This window comes from Lolium rigidum, chromosome 3, assembly GCF_022539505.1.
Source record: "Lolium rigidum isolate FL_2022 chromosome 3, APGP_CSIRO_Lrig_0.1, whole genome shotgun sequence".
Classification (NCBI taxonomy): Eukaryota; Viridiplantae; Streptophyta; class Magnoliopsida; order Poales; family Poaceae; genus Lolium; species Lolium rigidum.
In genome coordinates this window covers 157,143,881-157,162,807 of record NC_061510.1, presented here as the reverse complement: position 1 = coordinate 157,162,807, position 18,927 = coordinate 157,143,881, and the positions used below count along the sequence as shown (strand labels likewise).

Below are 18,927 nucleotides of genomic sequence, written 5' to 3'. Positions count from 1 at the left end.
CATGGAAGGTTTTTGGTTCGGGTCTTATTCGAAGACTTGGACACCAATACTTGGGGATCCACCTATATAATGAGGGGCCAAGGGGAGGGGGCCGGCCACCCCAAGACCACAAGCTGGCCGCCCCCCTTGAGTGGCCGGCCACCCCCCCCAAACCCTAGCCGCCCCCCTCTCCTCCATATAGCCCCCGTAGCTTAGCGAAGCTCCGCCGGACTTCTTCACCGCCCCCCACACCACGCCGTCGTGCTGTCGGATTCAAGAGGAGCTACTACTTCCGCTGCCCGCCGGAACGGGGAGGTGGACGTCGTCTTCATCAACAACCGAACGTGTGACCGAGTACGGAGGTGCTGCCCGTTCGTGGCGCCGGAACCGATCGTGATCAAGATCTTCTACGCGCTTTTGCAAGCGGCAAGTGATCGTCTACCGCAGCAACAAGAGCCTCATCTTGTAGGCTTTGGAATCTCTTCAAGGGTGAGACTCGATACCCCCTCGTTGCTACCGTCTTCTAGATTGCATCTTGGCTTGGATTGCGTGTTCGCCGTAGGAAAATTTTTGTTTTCTATGCAACGTTATCCTACAGTAATGACACAAGCAAGTAACTATCTTGAGTGAGATCCTTGGATAACCTCTAGCATAAATGTTATCATCCATATTCGGCACTATAATATTTCTTCCACCACAAAAGTTAGTAGCGGCCAGCAAGAGAGGCTCCCATCCATCATCTCTCACTTTCTGCAGTAGACTTTTTCACATAGACAATCATATTCATAGCATTCCAGGACCAGGAACATAGTTCACTACCTACAAGATCCCAATGTGAGTGGCCTTGTCACAGGATCATAGTTCCCAAGGGAACTCTATCTCAGGAACACTACCTATAAGATCCCATCTGAAATCCATGCGCTCATTCACAGGAACTCTATTCGATTGCAAGAGAAAAAATTTGAGATCTTCCATAAGATTGCAGATACAGTACATGAAATTCAAAACAGGAGTTTTAATGACAAAATGCAAAACACTGTACTCTCTTCAGACTTGAAAAACAAAGCTTAGATAGTCTGGACCCTATGTATCGATCTTTCCGTTTGTCTGTATAGCTGTACGCACAAAAGTATCAGAACAAATCTTCTATGCTAAAAGCCTAAAACCATCTACCTGCCGATACTAGTTTCTTGATCTGGTCACCAGTGAGAGTTTCATGCTTCAGGAGGGCGTTGGCTAGCGCATGGAGCTCCTTGTTGTGTCTCGTGAGAATCGTTTTTGCGTTATCGTAAGCCTTGTCCAGTAACGCTTTCACCTCCTCCTCAACCAGTGGTGACCATCGCCCGCTCATGGTCGCATCATCATAGGAGACGAGGCCGACCTCCTTGCTCATACCATACTTGGTGACCATATCTGTCGCCAACTGTGTCGCGCTGCTTAGATCAGACAAGGCGCCGGTGGTGACCCCGCCTTCTCCGAATATAAGCTCCTCAGCCACCCGCCCACCCATGAGGACATCAAGCGTCGCCAGCATCTGCTTCCTCGTGATTTCGAGCTCGCCGTCTTCCCCTGGCAACTGCGTCACCATGCCAAGAGCATTTCCCCTGGGAACAATGGTGGCCTTGTGGACAGGGTCGGCGCCGTCCGTGAGGATAGCAACAAGGGCGTGCCCTCCCTCGTGGTATGCCGTCATCTTCCTGGAGTGATCAGATATCACCGCAGACTTGCGCTCGCTGCCCATCATGATCCTGTCCTTGGCGTATTCCAGGTGATCCATCCCAACAGCGTTTGCGCCATCCCTGGAAGCCTTGAGAGCAGCATCGTTCACTAGGTTTGCGAGGTCTGCACCTGAGAACCCAGGGGTACCCTTTGCGATGGTCATCATATCCACACCCTTGCCCTTCAATACCTGCATGTAAAAACTCATCGAGAAAGATAAGTCTTGCATCAAAGACCGTTAATAATCAGACATCTTATAGTTTTGTGGACAGAGCTGTACCTTTGACATGTGAGCCTCGAGGATCTGCCGTCGGCCCTCCACATCTGGATTAGGAACCTGAATAAGACGGTCAAAACGACCAGGCCTGACGAGGGCACTATCTAGCGACTCCGCAAAGTTGGTCGCGGCGACCACGATGATCCCATCATTTTGCTTGAAGCCATCCATCTCAACAAGCAGCTGGTTCAGGGTCTGCCTCGACCACTTTGGTTCTTCAGAGTTTCTGCGCCCACCAATTGCATCGATTTCATCGATGAATATTATGCAAGGAGATCGCTTCTTTGCTGCGCTGAAGAGCTCCCTCACTCTCCTAGCACCAACACCCACATACATCTCCTCGAAATCACTGCCACTGCAAGAGAAAAAAGGAACGCCGGCTTCGCCAGCCACAGACCTAGCTAACATGGTCTTCCCTGTGCCAGGTGGACCCACTAGCAAAACACCCTTTGGAAGCTTGCCACCAAGGCGCGTGAAACGCTGCAAAGCATGTAAAACTAGTTTAATAAATCATTGTCAAGAAAGGAGTGTCGAACTGAAACACCTGCATGCAGGTTGATGGCAATGTCACTCACCTTGGAATCACGTAGGTAGTGAACTATTTCCTCGAGATCAGCTTTGGCTTCATCAACCCCCTTTACATCACTGAATTTTGTGCTTAAATCTGTAGCCACTTCTTTCAAGCCATCAAATTTACCTTCTTCCTCATCGAATTCATTAAGCACAACCTTAAGACCATAGATTGCAAAGCCAGTAACTGTAAGGGCGGAGATGGTACGCCAAAGCTGCTTCATAAGTCGACCTTTCTCTACTACGTAAAAAGGTGCACTGGCTGTACCAAGAAGACCACTTTTTGACAGCTGACGAAGAGCACTACGGCTTCCTTCCACCATTGCTGCATTACCAATGCCTGCATACAGAATTCACCCGTGCACAGAAAAGTTGTCAAAACAAATCACATATCATTCACGGGGGGAAAATAATTTCATTTGCGCGTGACGAAAAAGAAATGATGACTACCTCGTGTTACCAATTCAAGATCGACAACAGCTTTTACATAGTCAGAGAGAGCTGAAGGGTTGGAATGTAACGAGGGCTGTCTTTTGAAGTTTCGTATAACTCTTTCTGGATCGCTCCTATAAAACTCTTTAGGAAGAGAAGCGGTGTTGGAGTGCATTCCCCGTATCCTCTGACCGACAAAACTTGATCGGTACCTCTGTTGTAGATTTCTAAGCACGCTGCCTGCAGTAAATTAGGCAACCAAAAAGGAGTTATGCCATGGCAACAAGCAACGAACAAGGCGTAGAATATAGTAAGATTTTGAGTTTACGGAGTACAAAAGAAAAACATCTCTCTAACTGGAAACAGCATATTAGGCACAATTCAGTCAAGCTACTGGCAGGTAGCATTTGCCTCATAAGTATATCGACTAAAGTTGTAGTTTATGCGGTGCTAGAGAGAAGCAAACATATGTACCTGCGCCAGTAGTTGTATTTCTAGCGACTGCATTGGAATTTAACAAGGGATGACTTTTCAAGTTATGTATAACTCTTTCCGGATCACTCCTGTAAATCTCTTTACGAAGAGAAGCAGCATCAGAGTGCACACCCCGTATCGTCTGACCAGAGAGGCTTGACCGGTACCTCTGTTGTAGGTTCCTAAGCACACTACCTGCATAAATTAAGCACCAAGCACAAAGTTACTTTCTCCGTTGCAAAAGGTAACCAACAAGGGGTATATAACATAATAAGATCTGAATTTTCCGATGATGAAGAAAAAGAAGGTATATCCCTGATTAAAAAAAAAGGATATTGGGCACAATTAAGTTGGGCTACTACTAGCTGGACCGATTAAAGATGCAATCCATGCGGTGGGAAACCACCATATACATACCAGTGCCTGTAGTAGTATTTGCAGCAGGTGCTCCCAAAGAAGGAACTGAAGCAACCTCTTTGTAGATCACGTTTGCCCATCGATACCTTGCAAGATGCCTTGCCGCCTGCTGACACACACACACGCGCATACAAAGATTAATTGGAGCAAAATACAGTTCTGTTTAGCAACAAGCGAGAAAGAAAATCGGCAAGCCGCAAAGTGGCATCAATGTTTTCAGCAAGTTCTCTGCCTTACAGTTGCAGTTTTAGATTTCGGAATCAGTTATGAAAGAGGGCCACCGCGCTACAGAGCCATGGGTTCTTTGGGATTGGAGCCAACATTCAGTAAATTTTCTATACCATTTGTATTCTGGTGTGCACGGTAAATAGCAGTGAGATCAACTTCCTTGCAAATGACTGGAGCAGATATACAGTAATTGCCAGTAAATACTAGTGTTGAACTGTTGATTCACGTCACAACTCTGGTCAAATAGCCCAGACCCCGATCCATCCATAAGCCCCTACAACGGCCGGCGACTAAACTAGATCCCCCGGACCAAATCGGCAAGAACGGGACGAGTAAAACGGGTTACCCGCTGGCGCGCTGGTCCGGCTCGTCGCCGGACGCGGCGTCGTGCAGAAGGTAGGGCCGGAGTAGCATCGTGGGGTGGCGCATCCGGCCTGGAAGCGCCCGTCGGCTGAGGACGGTGGAAGTGGACGGCCGGGGCGGCGGCGCCGTCGACTCGCCGCCGGCCGGCTCAATTTCTTGGAGGGGAAACAGTCAGTTGTAAACTAACGACCATGCAAGCCCATAGCCCATTAGTTTCCCGCAAACATAACATGGGCCTTTGGCCACTACCGAAGTAGGCCCAAAATCCGTCTCAAATTGAAAAGCCAGCCGAAAGCTTTCATAGGCTCACGGGAGAAAAAAAGGCAAATTGAGCTCAGTATGAAACGAAGAAGACAATCCCCTCGAAAAGAATAGAGGACCCTCTCAAAAATAATGAAGAAGAAGAAGAATAAGACATAAAAGTGAAATGTACGTCATGGATCCGTGAGGATATAAGAAGAAAGGAGAAAAAATAAAGATGCACAAACCTTGGAGGCGGCGGAGAAGGCGACCCGCCACGCCATGGAGGACGTTGCACGTTGCTCGGCCAAGAAGCAGGATAAGACTTGGTGGAAAATATATTTTTCTCTCTAGATTTTTTCGTCCTAAGTACTGTACATACGTGCTTCTTGTTCATCAACTCTCCAGACTATAGAGAGGGTCATCACGCATTCACGCACGTGTGTAGGTATGTGTGTATTTATACACAAGCATGCATCGCGAGACTTGACTAGGGCCCAAGTTGATTAGCAAACACGTACGTGCTCCCTTCTTACATCGTGTCTTCCAAGCACTACGTAGTACGTACGCCTCAGCTCGCCTATCTAGCTAGACCATGTATGGTAACAACAAATATACCTTAACATGATAGCCTTTACTTGGAATTTACAAGGTTTCAGCTGAAAATGTATATTGCCTTGTGAACCAAGTGCGTACATGTGTGTGCCATTCCTCGTATAGGCATGTCCTGCTTGGGAGAGGGGTTGAATTTATTTGCGTCGACAAACTTGACGTACGGTCGTCTCACTCACTAACTATTCGATTGTAAATCTGGGTCATGTCTTAGTTCCTGGGTACATTTGTTGGCATTCCTTGTTTAGGCATGCATGTCCTGCTTGGGAGAGGGGTTGAATAAATTGCCTCGACAAAGTTGACATACGTACGGTCGTCTCGGAAGCGGGAGATGACTAAATACACTACTATACATAGTAGTGGAGATCAGATTAGGCATAAAAGGTTTCGTGGTGTAGTTGGTTATCACGTCAGTCTAACACACTGAAGGTCTCCGGTTCGAACCCGGGCGAAGCCATATTTTTTGTTGTTTGCAGCTTCATTTTGCCTAGTTTATTTATTTCCGAGCTCTTGTGTTTTTGTGACGAGTCGTGTGAAAATTACAGGCAAGCTTATGCGGTCCTCCTCTTTACCAGCTGACGCAAAATTGAATTCTTCTTACATGGAGGGAGTACCTGCAGCTTGCACTTGGTCTGAGTTAGGAAAACATTCCTATTGAAACTAACAGTTCGGAGATGCTGAATAGATGGCTCGTGCTTGTTATTACTATCCCCAAACCCTATTTTATTATATGTAAAAAGTTTATAAGACTAAAAAGTGGAAGAGATGGCTCGTGCTTGTTAGTACCTGCAGCTTGCACTTGATCTGAGTTAGGGAAACATTCCTGTTGCAACTAACAGTTCGGAGGTGCTGAAGATGGCTTGTGCTTGTTATTACTATCCTCAAACCCTATTTTATATGTATAAAATTGAACACTAAAAAGTGGAAGAGATGGCTCGTGCTTGTTAGTCTTACGTCCTGTGTCCTTGACGACTAAGCATATTTCCAACTGCATGCCGTAAACGAACCAATTATATCTGCTTTGGACAGAAAATGGGTAAAACCTCATTCTAGCTGTCCGAAGCAAAGTGACCAGCCTATCCGCATCGATGTTTCCAGCCCAAGTTTGGACGCAAATGCGTCAGCGCGAATCCATCGCGGACGTAGTTTGTGTCCGCGTCCTCCCGCCTTGGGGCCGCCTGCTGGTGGGTGAGCGGTCTGCATTGCTTCCGCGCCTGCATAAGCCGTAGGGCTGCCCCGCTGCGCGCCATTGATGGCAAGCTTCGACTTCAGTGGCCGCGCTAGGATTGTCGCGCAATGTGCTCGGTTTCTGCGCCGCATCAATGGCACGCGCTTGGAGTCTTGCACCTGAAATGAAAGGCCGCCACTCACCTGCTTTTTTAAGGGAACATGCGGCCTCACAGCCATCATCCCCTACTTTGCCCACATTCCCACCATCAGCCCTACCCGTTTCCCAGTATGTTGGCAGCTTCGAGAACCCACCATGGCAAGAAGGCCTTTCCATGGAGTCGAAGAAGCACGACGACGAGGTCGGGTCGGCATCGGCGAAGCCAATGAATCCACGCAACCGCGCAGTCGTCCATATCACTTTATAGCTCACTTGCTTGTTGTTATTTTTAATGAATGAACCTTGTGAACTTTGTGCGACAATAAAAAAAGAAGCAAATCAACAAACTCCAAAGTCCATGTTAGCTTTATCACCTATATGCTCGAGGACGAGTATAGATTAAGCTTTGGGATGTTGATGCATGTAAAATGCATACATGAACTTTGTAGTTTATTGTGTCAAAATTATTATTATTATGCAACTTGATTATATTTATTGGTTTTAACCTAGTTGCAAAAGTGAAGTTATTGTCTTATACTTTTGTGTATGAAATATGGAACGAAACGGCTCATTATGGTGAAATCTGGAGTTTCCCGGAATCTGTCACTTCAGAAGACTTTTCAAAGATTGCCACGTAAACCCCCGAAGACGTCGTCCAATAAAAAAGTTTCAAACCACAAAGTTGTAGGAACTATTCTGTTCATGCTTCTAGATACAAAATTCGTCCCAAAAGGCCTACGGAAGTCATCCTAGATCCCAATTAGTGCTGACTCCAGATGCAGTTTCGGGATTCCGAAAGTTGCTGACGTGATTGACACAAACTCTTGCCATACTTGATGGATTTGGCCAAGCCATGACTTTATGGTCTCATAAAGAACACGGGGAGTCCTAGGAAGGTTCTAGAGGTGCCTAAGAGCCCTTGGATCAAAGAGGCATCAATCTCATGGCCTAGATTGCATCTGTACCACCATATATTAAGGGGAAACCCTATTTTTGGAGACAACGACCCATAACCTCTAAAATCCTCCCCCTTGACAGTCGCCAAGGAGGGGAGAAGCTCCTAAAGATCAGCACCATGGCCAAGGAAGATGAAGGCACAAGGATCCTCCGCCCCCCAGGGCAGCCGCCTCCTAGGAGGGGCGTCGGGGCACCGCCGCCTCCTCCACGCCGGAGCCGCCTCTCCCCCTTGGGGAGGCTCATATCCATAACCATCTACATCAACTCTCCATCACCCCCCATTATAATCTCTTGGTAAACATGGTGCATGATGCAATATATTGTTTTTCCATGCTCTATTGTATCTCTATATATGTTGATGTTTGAGTAGTGACTTGTTTATGGCAATTATGATATAGTTTGTTGTTGTCTCCATGCAAGTATATGTTATCTTCTATGATGATCTTGTTGTACTAACATATGAGTGCACACATATGTTGGGGGATGCACAAAGTTTTCACCATTGCATGTTGACATGATGAGGGATAACCGGAGTCTGATAGAAACTAAATCTCAAGTCTTAAAGATACATGTTGTATTAATTTACGGTTAATCAATGGGGGTATTATCATGGGGACGTTAGATATACATGCGGTGGCTGGACTTTATGTCTTAATAATTCCCTTGTTTGCTCTTAATTTACCTTGGGATCAATCACTAGGGGCGTATTTGCTCATGTATATGGCTACACCTATTCATGGCTCCTCCTTAGAATAAACAATAAAAGACTATCGTTGTGCTTCACTAATTGTGACAACCAACCAAATAAAATAGCAATTTGCCTAAGCACTTGCTCCCTTAGGTTATCCACCTCCACTTCACTAGCATCATTTTACTTGCACTACTTTACCAATAGTATTTGCTTCCAGAAACTTTACTGTTTTCTAGTTAGTACGAAAAACAACCACGCATAGAGTATAGTTCCTAGCTTTGCATAGAAGGACATACAAATGGGTTATATGGCTTTAGAGAATAGATAGTTTACCTTTAGCTCCTCGTGGGTTTGACACTCAAATACTTATCAAATTGTACTACAATGTTCTCCTACACTTGGCAGTTATCAATGATTTGAAGAGAAAAATGTGACTTTTTCCCCGTTGGGGCTACTCCCTTTTCCATTACTATTGCATAATGGAAATACATAGTTCGATCAAACTTTTGGCAAGTAAGAAAGGAAAAAATTAAACCCTAGTTCACTCTGTGTGGTAGGAAACCCCGTTGTTTGCTCTTCAATGTCGAAGACCAAACCACGGGGGAAAAATCTACCCTACACTACAACCCACATCACAAGAAATCCTTGAACAATACATACATGAACCCAACAAGACAAAAGCATATTTGAGGATGGAACATCCGCGTAAGAGCATATCAGACATGGAGGTGCATTCAAGAGCCACCGTTGGTGATCAACATCACCCCCCTCCTCGCCGAAGAGGCGCCAGTCATCGAAGTGTCGGAGTGAAGGATGACGCCTGCTGCAACTACTGATCAGCGCGATTCTTGATTCTTCCTCCATCTTCACACCTGTAGAGCCCTGCCCAGTAATGTAAAAAGGAGCAGATCTAAGGTATTGTCACCAAAGGAGATCGAACCACAACCTTGTCAAAGTGATTTTGTTCCTGACACTCCATATCCCCCAGCAAACAACAACAATGGATTATTATGCGTATAATGCAATCGATGGCAGTGGACTCGACCATCGCAGGTAGTCGTCCCGTGCATCTCCAAGCATACTGTATGCAAGTATCCGGAGGGTGACTGTGCACTTCAAAATAGTGGAGAAATCAAGCAAACCGACATCGTCTCTCTTCAGCTTGAAGTAGTCGATCTCCCGCATATTATCTACAATCTTCAGAAAAAGCTTCCTACTCATACTAAAACGGTGGCGGAAAATGACATCGTGGCGCAAAGAATCATCGGCGAAGTAGTCGGCATAGAGAATGTAGTAGCATTCCATCTCTGTGTCGGCTTGCTCTTGCGGCGCCCGACGCGGAACCACCAATCCTCGGCTTATCCTCCTCGGCGATCATGGCCAGGAGAGCGACGAGGATCGGCAGATGCTCCTCTCGTCGCCCACGGCTTCCCTCGCCACAACGGCGACATCGACTTTCTCGTCCAATAGAGGAGTGATCATCTCCTCATCGTCGGAGTCCATCGCCTTGGCAATCCGTTGAGCACCTCGCGTGCAAGGTGGACGCGGGGAACGAGACGCGACTGGCGGCGTGGGACGACGGTGTGCTAGGCGACGCGGTAGAGTGGGGGAGGGAAAAAGTATATTCGAGCGGCGAAGGAGTGTCTATTGGAGACTACCGGCCAACGACAGCGAGGGGTGGTTGCGGCGCTGATCTGGCTCTCGGGAAACTATCATGGGGGTGGGAGGGCGAGATTGGAAGGGTTTGTGGGAGTCTCGCTGACAGGGTTGGTCCGCGGTGTTATTTTGTCCATTTCGTGCCCCCGCCAGTCTCCGTGTATTGGGTTGGGCGTGAGGGTGCCGGATAAGTTGAGACGTTATTTCGCGGCACCCCCTATTTTTATGTTTTTGGACCTATCAGATACTCTTATACTACTATTAATTTGGGATTATAAATGTTGACACTTTTTTCTATGTAGTTATTCAAATTTTGAAAATTTTAACTTTATCAAAATATTATAAGCATCTTATTTTGGGATATAATAGAGGGAGTACTCCACTATGCATTGCGAATCCAACCGGGTATCCTGTCCCGCCAACCCCGCCCACCCAGAACCGGCCGCGTGTCTACCCCAAGCCCAAATACACGACCGGCCGCCGTAGGGGATCCCCACCCCACCGTCGCAGTAGGTGTACGGGTTACTCCCCCATCTCGCTTCCACGCGGGCCCCACCAAAACGTTCCCCATCACCGCGATTTATTTTCCTCCGATTTCGCGGTGGCAAGCCAGCGCCACACTAGCCAAGCTGAGCTGAGCTGAGCCACCTCCTGAGGTCGATCTCAACAATGGCGCCCAGGACCACCTCGTCGGGGCCCTAGATCCGCAACCCTGCGTCCATGGCGGACTACGCGGGCCGCCACCTCCGCCGCCGCGCCGGCTGGTGCTGCTCCTTCGCCGGCGTGCCCCAGAGCCCCGACCACCACCACCACCGCTCCCTCCCCTCCGCCGCCGCCGCCGCCCCGGCAGGAGTCGTCGTCGGCGGCGCCGGCCCGCGGAAGCAGCAGCAGCTACCGCCCATCCCGAAGTCGCCCTCCTCGTTCCACAGCTCGCCGTCGTCCAAGCTGGCGGGCCTCATCGACTACCCGCGCCGGATCCTCTCCCCGGGCCGCGTCTCCCCCATCGACCCCGACGCCGACCCGCAGCTCCCGCTCCCGCCGCCGCAGCAGCCGCAGCCGGCCCCGTTCGTGGCCGTGCGGGAGGAGGAGCGGGAGGAGGAGGGGCTGGATCTGAGGCTGTGCCTGCGGGGCCGGGACGGGGGCTGCGTCGTCGTCATGGAGCTCGACTCCGCCGTGCTGTGCCAGAGCAGCGCCTTCTTCGCCGCCATGGCGCCTGCCGCCGCCGCCGCCGGCGGAGGCGGCGGGGGCGGGGGCGGGGGCAAGAGGATCGAGGTGGACGGGGTGGACAACGTGGCGGCGTTCAGGGACGCCGTCGAGCTCATGTTCGAGGCCGACCCGATGCGGTGGCTCGCCAGGGCCGGCGTGTCTCGGGCCATCGGTGTCCTCGAGGTCAGATGCATTTCCTTTCCTGCCATTCCCCTTCCTTTCCTGCTCGCTGCCCAGTTCAGTCCATCTGACCATGGCCGTGTGGTTGCATAAATGCTGTTCGTCTGAAGCACATTGCAGTTTTCATACACTTCAAATTGATTGACCAATCGACTAATTGTGCTGAATCTTTAGTAGTGTGATGGTAAATCGCTCATGTTTTAAATACTCTGTTTAGTAGTAGTAACCAGTTTTTGAGCTTCAGCCTGTTGTATAGAAATGCAAGAAATTGAGTATGCATACTAGAGGTTGTATTTCCTTTTTTGTGCTATATATGATTGTATACCAAAGTCACTGGAATTATACAGACCTTCCATCATATAATGTTTGTGAGAAGCCACATTTCTTATGGTAGGAGTTCCACTGACATAATAATCTATGTTGCAAACATTGTCTACCTAATGAGCCACTGTCGTGGTCCTATCCGCTGAGGGTAATTATGGGAGGACGAATCTATAATGTGTGTGTGGATAGGAAGTTAGCCTGTTTGGTTTATAGTAAGTCAACACGACAACATAAAATCTCTGATCAATGAAGGAAGTATCAGAAGTCCACTAATCTTGGCAGTACAAAAAATATGTACTGAATGTTTGCAACATAGATTATTATGTCGAATTAAATTTACTGTTGACAAAAGTACATTTGTTAGGTGACACATGGGTCCTTAAGCTGCTGCCACTTACTCTGCACACTGTTTATATACAACCTATTGTAACACAGTATTTCCTGGTGGTCTCCATTTAAATAGCGTGATACCAATTACAGGGCAGGTCTGCATTTGTACCACACCATCAGGAGGGTTCAAATGCCCACTAATACTTACCAAGATAACCTCATTGTATTTCTTTTTAGTTATTCTTTCTGGTATAACTCTCAAAGAAGATTATATAGTTTCAGTGGCATCTCATAATGGGACTGAGAGATGTTATGTTTTGAATTACAGGTGGCTTCCTCTATTATGTTTGATAGAGGGATCAGATCATGTTTGGAGTATATTGAAGTGGTTCCATGGAATGAGAATGAGGAGGAGAAGCTAAAGAGTGTCTTTGCTAGATGCACTTTCGATGAAGCATTGTCCAAAGATGTATTGGCGAGACTGCGACCACGAAACAAGAGCAGCTCGGAAGACCTGACAATTCAGCTCATCCAGTCCGTCACTAGCAGCACAAACAATGGTGCGAGAAAAGATATGCAATCTTTGATCAATGGTCTTCTAAGCAAAAGCTCGGTGTATCAGAAGGATTTGTCTGGATTAAGCAAGGGGAGCCTTTACCAGATTTGCTGTTCCTGCCTGAACTTACTGGTTGAACTATTTAAGGAAGACTCGGAGCCAAAATACCACCCACATGGTGTGCTGAAAGTTACGAACAGTAAGACTAAGATTGAAAGAGTGAGCAAGCAGAGTGAGAACCTCAACTGGCTATTCGAGATTCTTGTAAACAATGACATGGCAGAGAATTTCGTTGAGCTGTGGGCTAATCAAGACGAACTTGTCAGGATGCACGATCAAGCATCACCGATGTTCAGGTACGAGCTAAGCCGGATATCAGCAAACATCTTCATCGCCCTCGGGGGAGGCAAAGTGCAGTGCCCAAGTGATCTGAGAAGCCAGCTGTTCCGGGGATGGTTCACGCCGATGCTAACGGACTTTGGCTGGCTCCAGAGGTGCTCCAAAGGGCTGGATACGAGAGTGCTGGAGGAGAGCCTGGGGCAAGCCCTCCTCACCCTCCCACTCCAGGAACAGCAGAGCTTGTTTGAAGAATGGTTCCAGTGCTTCGCGTCGAGCGGCACGGAATGCCCAAACCTTAGTAAAGCATTCCAGGTATGGTGGAGAAGGTCATTTGTTAGATCGTGGGTAGAGCCCTGCGGCAGCAGTTGATGAGATAGTACTTGGTTCCCACGAGTTGTATAAGTATGTGTAGCGTGTGTGTATGGTTGTAAGATAAGAAATTCTTGTTAGCCCGTAGAGTTGGTATTTTTCTTCATAATCTTGGTTCAGTTCTTCCCACTGTATGCACTAGCAGTCAGTAATAGAAATATAGAATTGCTGCTGCGAACAACAATTCTATTGCCAAGAATTGACATCAAGTGGAGATAGCTTCATACTCCTAGTACATATTGTAGTGGCAAGTTGGTTCGTATTTGCCTGAACATGGCATCACTTTACATGACCTTATTGCTGGAAAAATACAGGTACAGTTATAGTTAAGCACTTCAGCCAAACATTTAGACAGTAGGATTTGTGCTATGTAGCAGACTAGCAGCTATGTACAATACAGAATGCTCTCCTTGAGTTCATCAGGACACAGATTCTAGCAGCCGATCTTGTTGCCGTGGGCGTAGCGAAGGCCATGATCTTCAGGCTGGGCATCTATGTCGAGCCAGTGACAGTCCTGGAAGGCGCACATCCCGGAGGCTTGCAGCGTCTCGCTAACATCCCGAGGCTGGACAAAGTATGGCGTCCACGCCGGTGTGCCGTCCTCGAACGAGTTGTGGGTGAGCCGGCGGAGGCCTGAGCCGTCGATGTTGATGCTGAAGATCTCCCCGTAAGGCTGGTAATGGTGCGGGTTGGAGATGGGCTCGGCAGAGACGGCAGCGAGGTCCGAGGTGAAGACCAGGCTCTTGGAGTCGGGGCTGAACCAGGGGTGGTTCGTCCTGCCGGCGTCGGCGCTGTGCACCACCCGCCGCAGCCCGGTGCCGTCCGGGTGGACCATGTAGATGCTGAAGCTGCCGCCACCCGGGTTGTGCCGGTCGGAGGCGAAGGCGATCCACTCGCCGTCCGGGGACCAGTTGCACATGGTGTCGGACCATGGGCCGTCGGTGAGGCGGCGGATGCCGCCGGCCTCGCCGTCCTCCGCGTCCATGATGTAGAGGTTCTTGTGCCCGGACCTCCCCGAGCGGAAGACCAGCCACTTGCCGTCCGGCGACGGGGACGGGAACGCGTTGTTCTTGCCGCCGACGGTGAGCTTCTTGATGGCGACTTGGGAGGAGTTGTCGCCGTCGTCGTCGCCGAGGGACACGGCCACCACGTCCACCTCCGTGCTCTCGCTCGCGAAGTCCGGCCCGACGCTGGTGTACACGACGCCTTTCCTCTTCCAGTCCCACGACGTGGGGAAGGCGTTCCCGGAGAAGATCTTCTTGCGTCCACCGGAGCCGTCGGAGTTGACGACGTACAGCCCCGGGAGGCCGACGAAGGCGATTTGCCTGCCGTCGGGCGAGAAGGAAGGGTAGGAGCCGTCGATCCTGAAGAGCGAGAAGGCGTCCGGCGCCGGGCTCCTGATGCTCTCGAGCAGCAGCGGCGGCGAGCCCCCGTTCCCGCTGCCCCGGCAGCGATGGTACCCGACTTGCGCGCCGTCCGGCGACACGAACGGGTTGAAGTGGTGCGCGCGCGGCGCCACGGGCCTGGTGACCTCGAAGTAGGTGCCGGAGGTCAGGTCGATCACCTCGATGTGGCGGTAGTCGGACCCCGGCCGCCTGGTGGCCACCGCCACGAGCCCCGGCGCGCCGGGCGAGGCGGCGGGCGTGAAGGCGTGGAAGCCTGGTGGCGTGATCCGCTCGACGGAGGTAGAAGAGGGCGCGTCGTGGGAGATGGCGATCCTGGCGCGGTACACGCCGTACCAGCCGTGGGCGTCGCGGCGGTGGAAGAAGAGCGTGGCGTCGTCGGCCCAGCACGGCCAGCCGGCGTCCTGGACGAGCAGCGTGCGGCGGGAGCCGTCGGAGGTGCGGAAGACGTAGAGGTCGGTGCGGAGGTCCTGCACCTCGCCGGCCCACCCGTCGGCGCCGGGCGAGGCCGCGGCGGTCCAGTCCCCCGAGGGCGAGACGGCGGGGCTGAAGTCCGCGATGCCGGGCGGGGTGAGGCGGCGCGGCGTGTGGGCGGGGGAGTGGGGGATGCGGGCGGAGTAGACGGCCGCCCAGCTCCGGCGCGGGGCGGGGGAGGGGAGCGCCGTGGAGACGTAGACGAGGCGGGAGCCGTCGCGGGTGAGGGTCGGGCGGTCGCGGAGCGCGGCGGGGTCCGACCAGGGGAGCAGCGGCGTCGGAGGGGTAGAAGGTGAGTCGTCGTCGAGCTGGAGGGCCTGGCGGCGGGAGGTGGGGGGTTTGGTGATGGGGGAGAGGTAGAGGTTGTGGGAGCCGTTGCGCTCGGAGACGAAGAGCAGGGCGTCGGAGGATGGGGCGAAGTTGCCGTTGTAGTTGACCGAGATGCCGTCGGTGAGGCGGAGCTCGGCTGAGGTGGAGGAGGAGAGGGCGAGGTGGTTGAGCGGGAGGGCGAAGATGTCGAAGGCGTAGCGGCTGCGGCCGAGCGTGGTGAAGACGATGGTGCCGGCGGCGGCGGAGAGCGCGGGCGAGGGAGCAAACAGGAGGAGGAGCGCGACGAATAGGAGAGCGGCGCGGCGGCGAGCCATGGCGCGGCGGCGAGTCCACGCGGGTGTGGTCGTGAAGCTGTCAAGTTTAGTTACAGTGGAAATCGATAGTGAACGAGTGGCTCGAGTGTCGCAATGAGCGCGAAAGCAGCGATGAGCCGATGAGATCCAGGTCCGTGTCCATCCATCGGGAAGCATCGCCCTGAACACGACGTGCTGTACGTCCTGCCACGAGGTGGGCAATGTGGGGAATGCAGCAAAGCTTTTTTTTTGAGATCAGAATGCAGCAAAGCTGACGATAATGGAGTAGCACAATTTTCTTCTCTGACGATAAAGATTGAGAATAATTTTCACCTCACCACAAGAAAACCATCGCGGACCTGCTGTACTCTACTCCCTCCAATTGACTCTTATATGGCTATATCTAGAACTAAAATGTGTTTAGATACATCCATATTAAAGTCAATTAATATGAATCAGGGAGTACTATATTTCTGAAAAATACAACGATGCTCAATACGCTTGATCTCGTCACTCTTTTTTTTGAACAGGGAAGGCCCCAAAGGGCCCAGAAGCTCTGTTAGTCGGTAGGCCCAATTACAAAGAGGATCCTGGCTAGTACAAAGGAAGCACATAAGTCCTGCAAAATTGCAAGAAGGACCTGACAAAGATAAAATGAAAAGCAATCAAGTCCTTCTCCACCGCGTCGTTGACTGGATCTCGAGCCGGTGACGCCGGGGACTACGCCACTTGGTTCGCCGTCAGGATGGGTCGCCATGCCGAGATCGAAGATCCTCCGCAACAGCACAAAGGTCTGGAGGAAGTAGAATCTCCTCGGAGCAGCTTCGTCCGAGGTGTGGAGAGGCCCCCTTGGCCAAGGATAGCGGTGGCTATGCACGCCGACGCTTGGAATCCACCGCAGCTTGAGCTTCTTAGCATCCCACTGCCGTCGAAGCTCCGCTTCCTGCCTCACCTCCCTACTGATTCTCCCCTCACCACCACAGCCGTCCAAAGGAAGAAGAAGGGAGGGATGCAGCAAATCAGAAGCAGGGACGGCCAACTCCTTTGCTGGTTTGGGCGGGCCAGAGTCGCATCACCACCTCCCCTCGCCTCCATGGCCGGCCAAAGAGAGCATTGCGACCGGAAGAGCCATCACCGGTACAGAAGATGTTGCGCTGGCCCAACCCCCCGCCACCACGGCCGGCCAGAGAGGAGGGCGCAACTGAATCGAACTGCACCTGCAAGAGAACACACACGGCGATTTTATTCGACGATGCTGTGGCCACCACCACCAGTTCCAAATCCGTCCAGAGGAGCTCGAACAAGGCGAGGATGAGCCCTAGATTCCAGATCTGGCCACACCGACCTGGACCAGCACCTACTCTAAACCTACCACTCTCGGCATAACGCCAACTACCGGCACCATGCCGAACCCTAACCCTAGTATTTATAGAGTGAACTCCGGCGCCTCCCCCCGCCTCCCTTGACCGATATCGCCATCGAGTCTGGCTTCGGTTTGGCCCGGCGAGAAGAAGTCCTCAATCAAATATTGTAGCGAAGAGAGAGAAGGAGAGGGGGGAATGAGCCATGACATCTCGTCACTTAGAGCATCTCAACGGGCCTTCTCCAAGCTTGCTTCTTCTACTACTCGAGGGTGTTGCGGCCTCACATCGTTGAGCTTGACATAAAACCCCCGGTGGCAACATTCCTTGTACGCAACTTTCCTTGTACTCCTCGGAGAGTCGGAGTTCCGGGTGAGCTTGGAGCGTTGCTTCTAGCCCCCCGTGGTCTGATAACCTTCAACGATCTCGCCGAGGTACCAATGTTCCTTTGTGATACCGAAACCTCGACATCTGGCGCGCCAGGTAGGGGGCTAAAGAGCGCCTCATGTTCGCCATCAACATGGCCGACGCTCGGAGCCAATGCGCGCTGCGCTGCAACGCCATAAGGGTTCAGTATGTGCCTGCTGGCGGACCACCACCTTCATCCGGCAGGGACGCCGCGTCTTCGTACCTCCCTTCGCGGGAGTAGGGTGACTCCTGATGGGTTCGTTGCATGGAAAACAAAAAATTTCTACCGTGAATAAAAACAAAACCAAGATCCAATTTAGGAAGAGCCAAGATCTAATCTACGAAGATCGAACCAACGAGAGAGATTGGAGACTAACCCTCGAAGATCCAAAGCCTTACGAGATCAGATCTTGTTGTTGATGTAGTCGATCGTCCCGGTGCTGCAGTCCGGCAGGACTTCTGTACTCGGTCGTGCGTACGGTGTCGATGAAGTCCTTCCTCTCCCCGTTCCAGTGGGCAGAGGAGGTGTGGTAGATCCCCTTGGAATCCCAGCAGCACGGCGGCGTGGTGGTGGTGGTGGAGGAGAAACTCTGCAGGGCTTCGCCTGAGCCAGAGCAGAAGGTATGGTGGAGGAGAGGGGACGGCCAGGGTTAACGGATTAGGGAGGGCTGCGCCCCTGCCCCTCCTCCTTTATATAGGGGGAAGGGTCGGTTGGGGTGGCCCCCCACGCCCCAATCCCATCTAGGGCTGGCGGCCAAAGAGGGAGGGGGAGATCTCTCCCGCCCCCAAGGCTTCCCCCCTACGATTTTGGGAAACCCTAGAGGGGTGGCCGGCCGGGGCCTTGATGGCTTGGTGCGCCTGTCCCATTAGGGCAAGGAGCACCCCCTCAGCCCATGTGGCCCCTCCTAGGGTCGTGGGCCCACAAGGGAACCTCCGGAACCTTCTAGAACCTTCTCGATATTTTACCGGAAAATCCCAAACTTTTTCCGAACCCTAGAAATTAACTTCCCTTATATGAATCTTATTCTACGGACCATTCCGAACCTCCTCGTGATGTCCTGGATCCCATCCAAGACTCCGAACAACATTCAGCCTCCATCTCGTATTCCGAATCTACTTATACGACATCGAACCTTAAGCGCGTCACCCTACGGTTCGTGAACTATGCGGACATGATCGAGACTCCTCTCTGATCAATAACCAATAGCGGTACCTGGAGATCCATAATGGCTCCCACACATTCAGCGATAACTTAGTGATCGATTGAACCATTTACATACGATACCGATTCCCTTTGTCACACGATACTTTACTTGTCCGAGGTTCGATCATCGGTATCTCCATACCTCTTTACCGACAAATACTTTTTACTCGTACCGTGGTATGTCATCTCTTGTGACCTTGTCACATGC

At 51.2% G+C, this 18,927-nt stretch overlaps 3 protein-coding genes and 1 non-coding gene across 4 annotated transcripts; 2 read left to right on the top strand and 2 right to left on the bottom strand.

Moving 5' to 3' along the window:
- Nucleotides 1–1,138: 1,138 nt before the first annotated feature.
- LOC124695722 (ATP-dependent zinc metalloprotease FTSH 5, mitochondrial-like) lies at nt 1,139–4,983 on the bottom strand. The gene is made up of 7 exons (XM_047228541.1): nt 4,948–4,983; nt 3,869–3,977; nt 3,452–3,646; nt 2,996–3,217; nt 2,551–2,885; nt 1,979–2,455; nt 1,139–1,888 (listed from the first exon to the last, which is right to left on the bottom strand). The coding sequence occupies exons 1-7, from the start codon at nt 4,981–4,983 to the stop codon at nt 1,139–1,141; spliced, it is 2,124 nt and encodes a 707-aa protein (XP_047084497.1).
- A 711-nt stretch (nt 4,984–5,694) lies between these two features.
- Nucleotides 5,695–5,768, top strand: TRNAV-AAC. The gene has a single exon. It is a non-coding gene; the product is annotated as a tRNA-Val (tRNA).
- A 4,804-nt stretch (nt 5,769–10,572) lies between these two features.
- Nucleotides 10,573–13,430, top strand: LOC124702561 (BTB/POZ domain-containing protein At2g13690). The gene is made up of 2 exons (XM_047234713.1): nt 10,573–11,331; nt 12,311–13,430. The coding sequence occupies exons 1-2, from the start codon at nt 10,663–10,665 to the stop codon at nt 13,244–13,246; spliced, it is 1,605 nt and encodes a 534-aa protein (XP_047090669.1). The 5' UTR covers nt 10,573–10,662; the 3' UTR covers nt 13,247–13,430.
- Nucleotides 13,431–13,589: 159 nt separating this feature from the next.
- LOC124702560 (tol-Pal system protein TolB) lies at nt 13,590–15,785 on the bottom strand. The gene has a single exon (XM_047234712.1). The coding sequence runs from the start codon at nt 15,765–15,767 to the stop codon at nt 13,680–13,682; it is 2,088 nt and encodes a 695-aa protein (XP_047090668.1). The 5' UTR covers nt 15,768–15,785; the 3' UTR covers nt 13,590–13,679.
- Between the last annotated feature and the right edge of the window lie 3,142 nt (nt 15,786–18,927).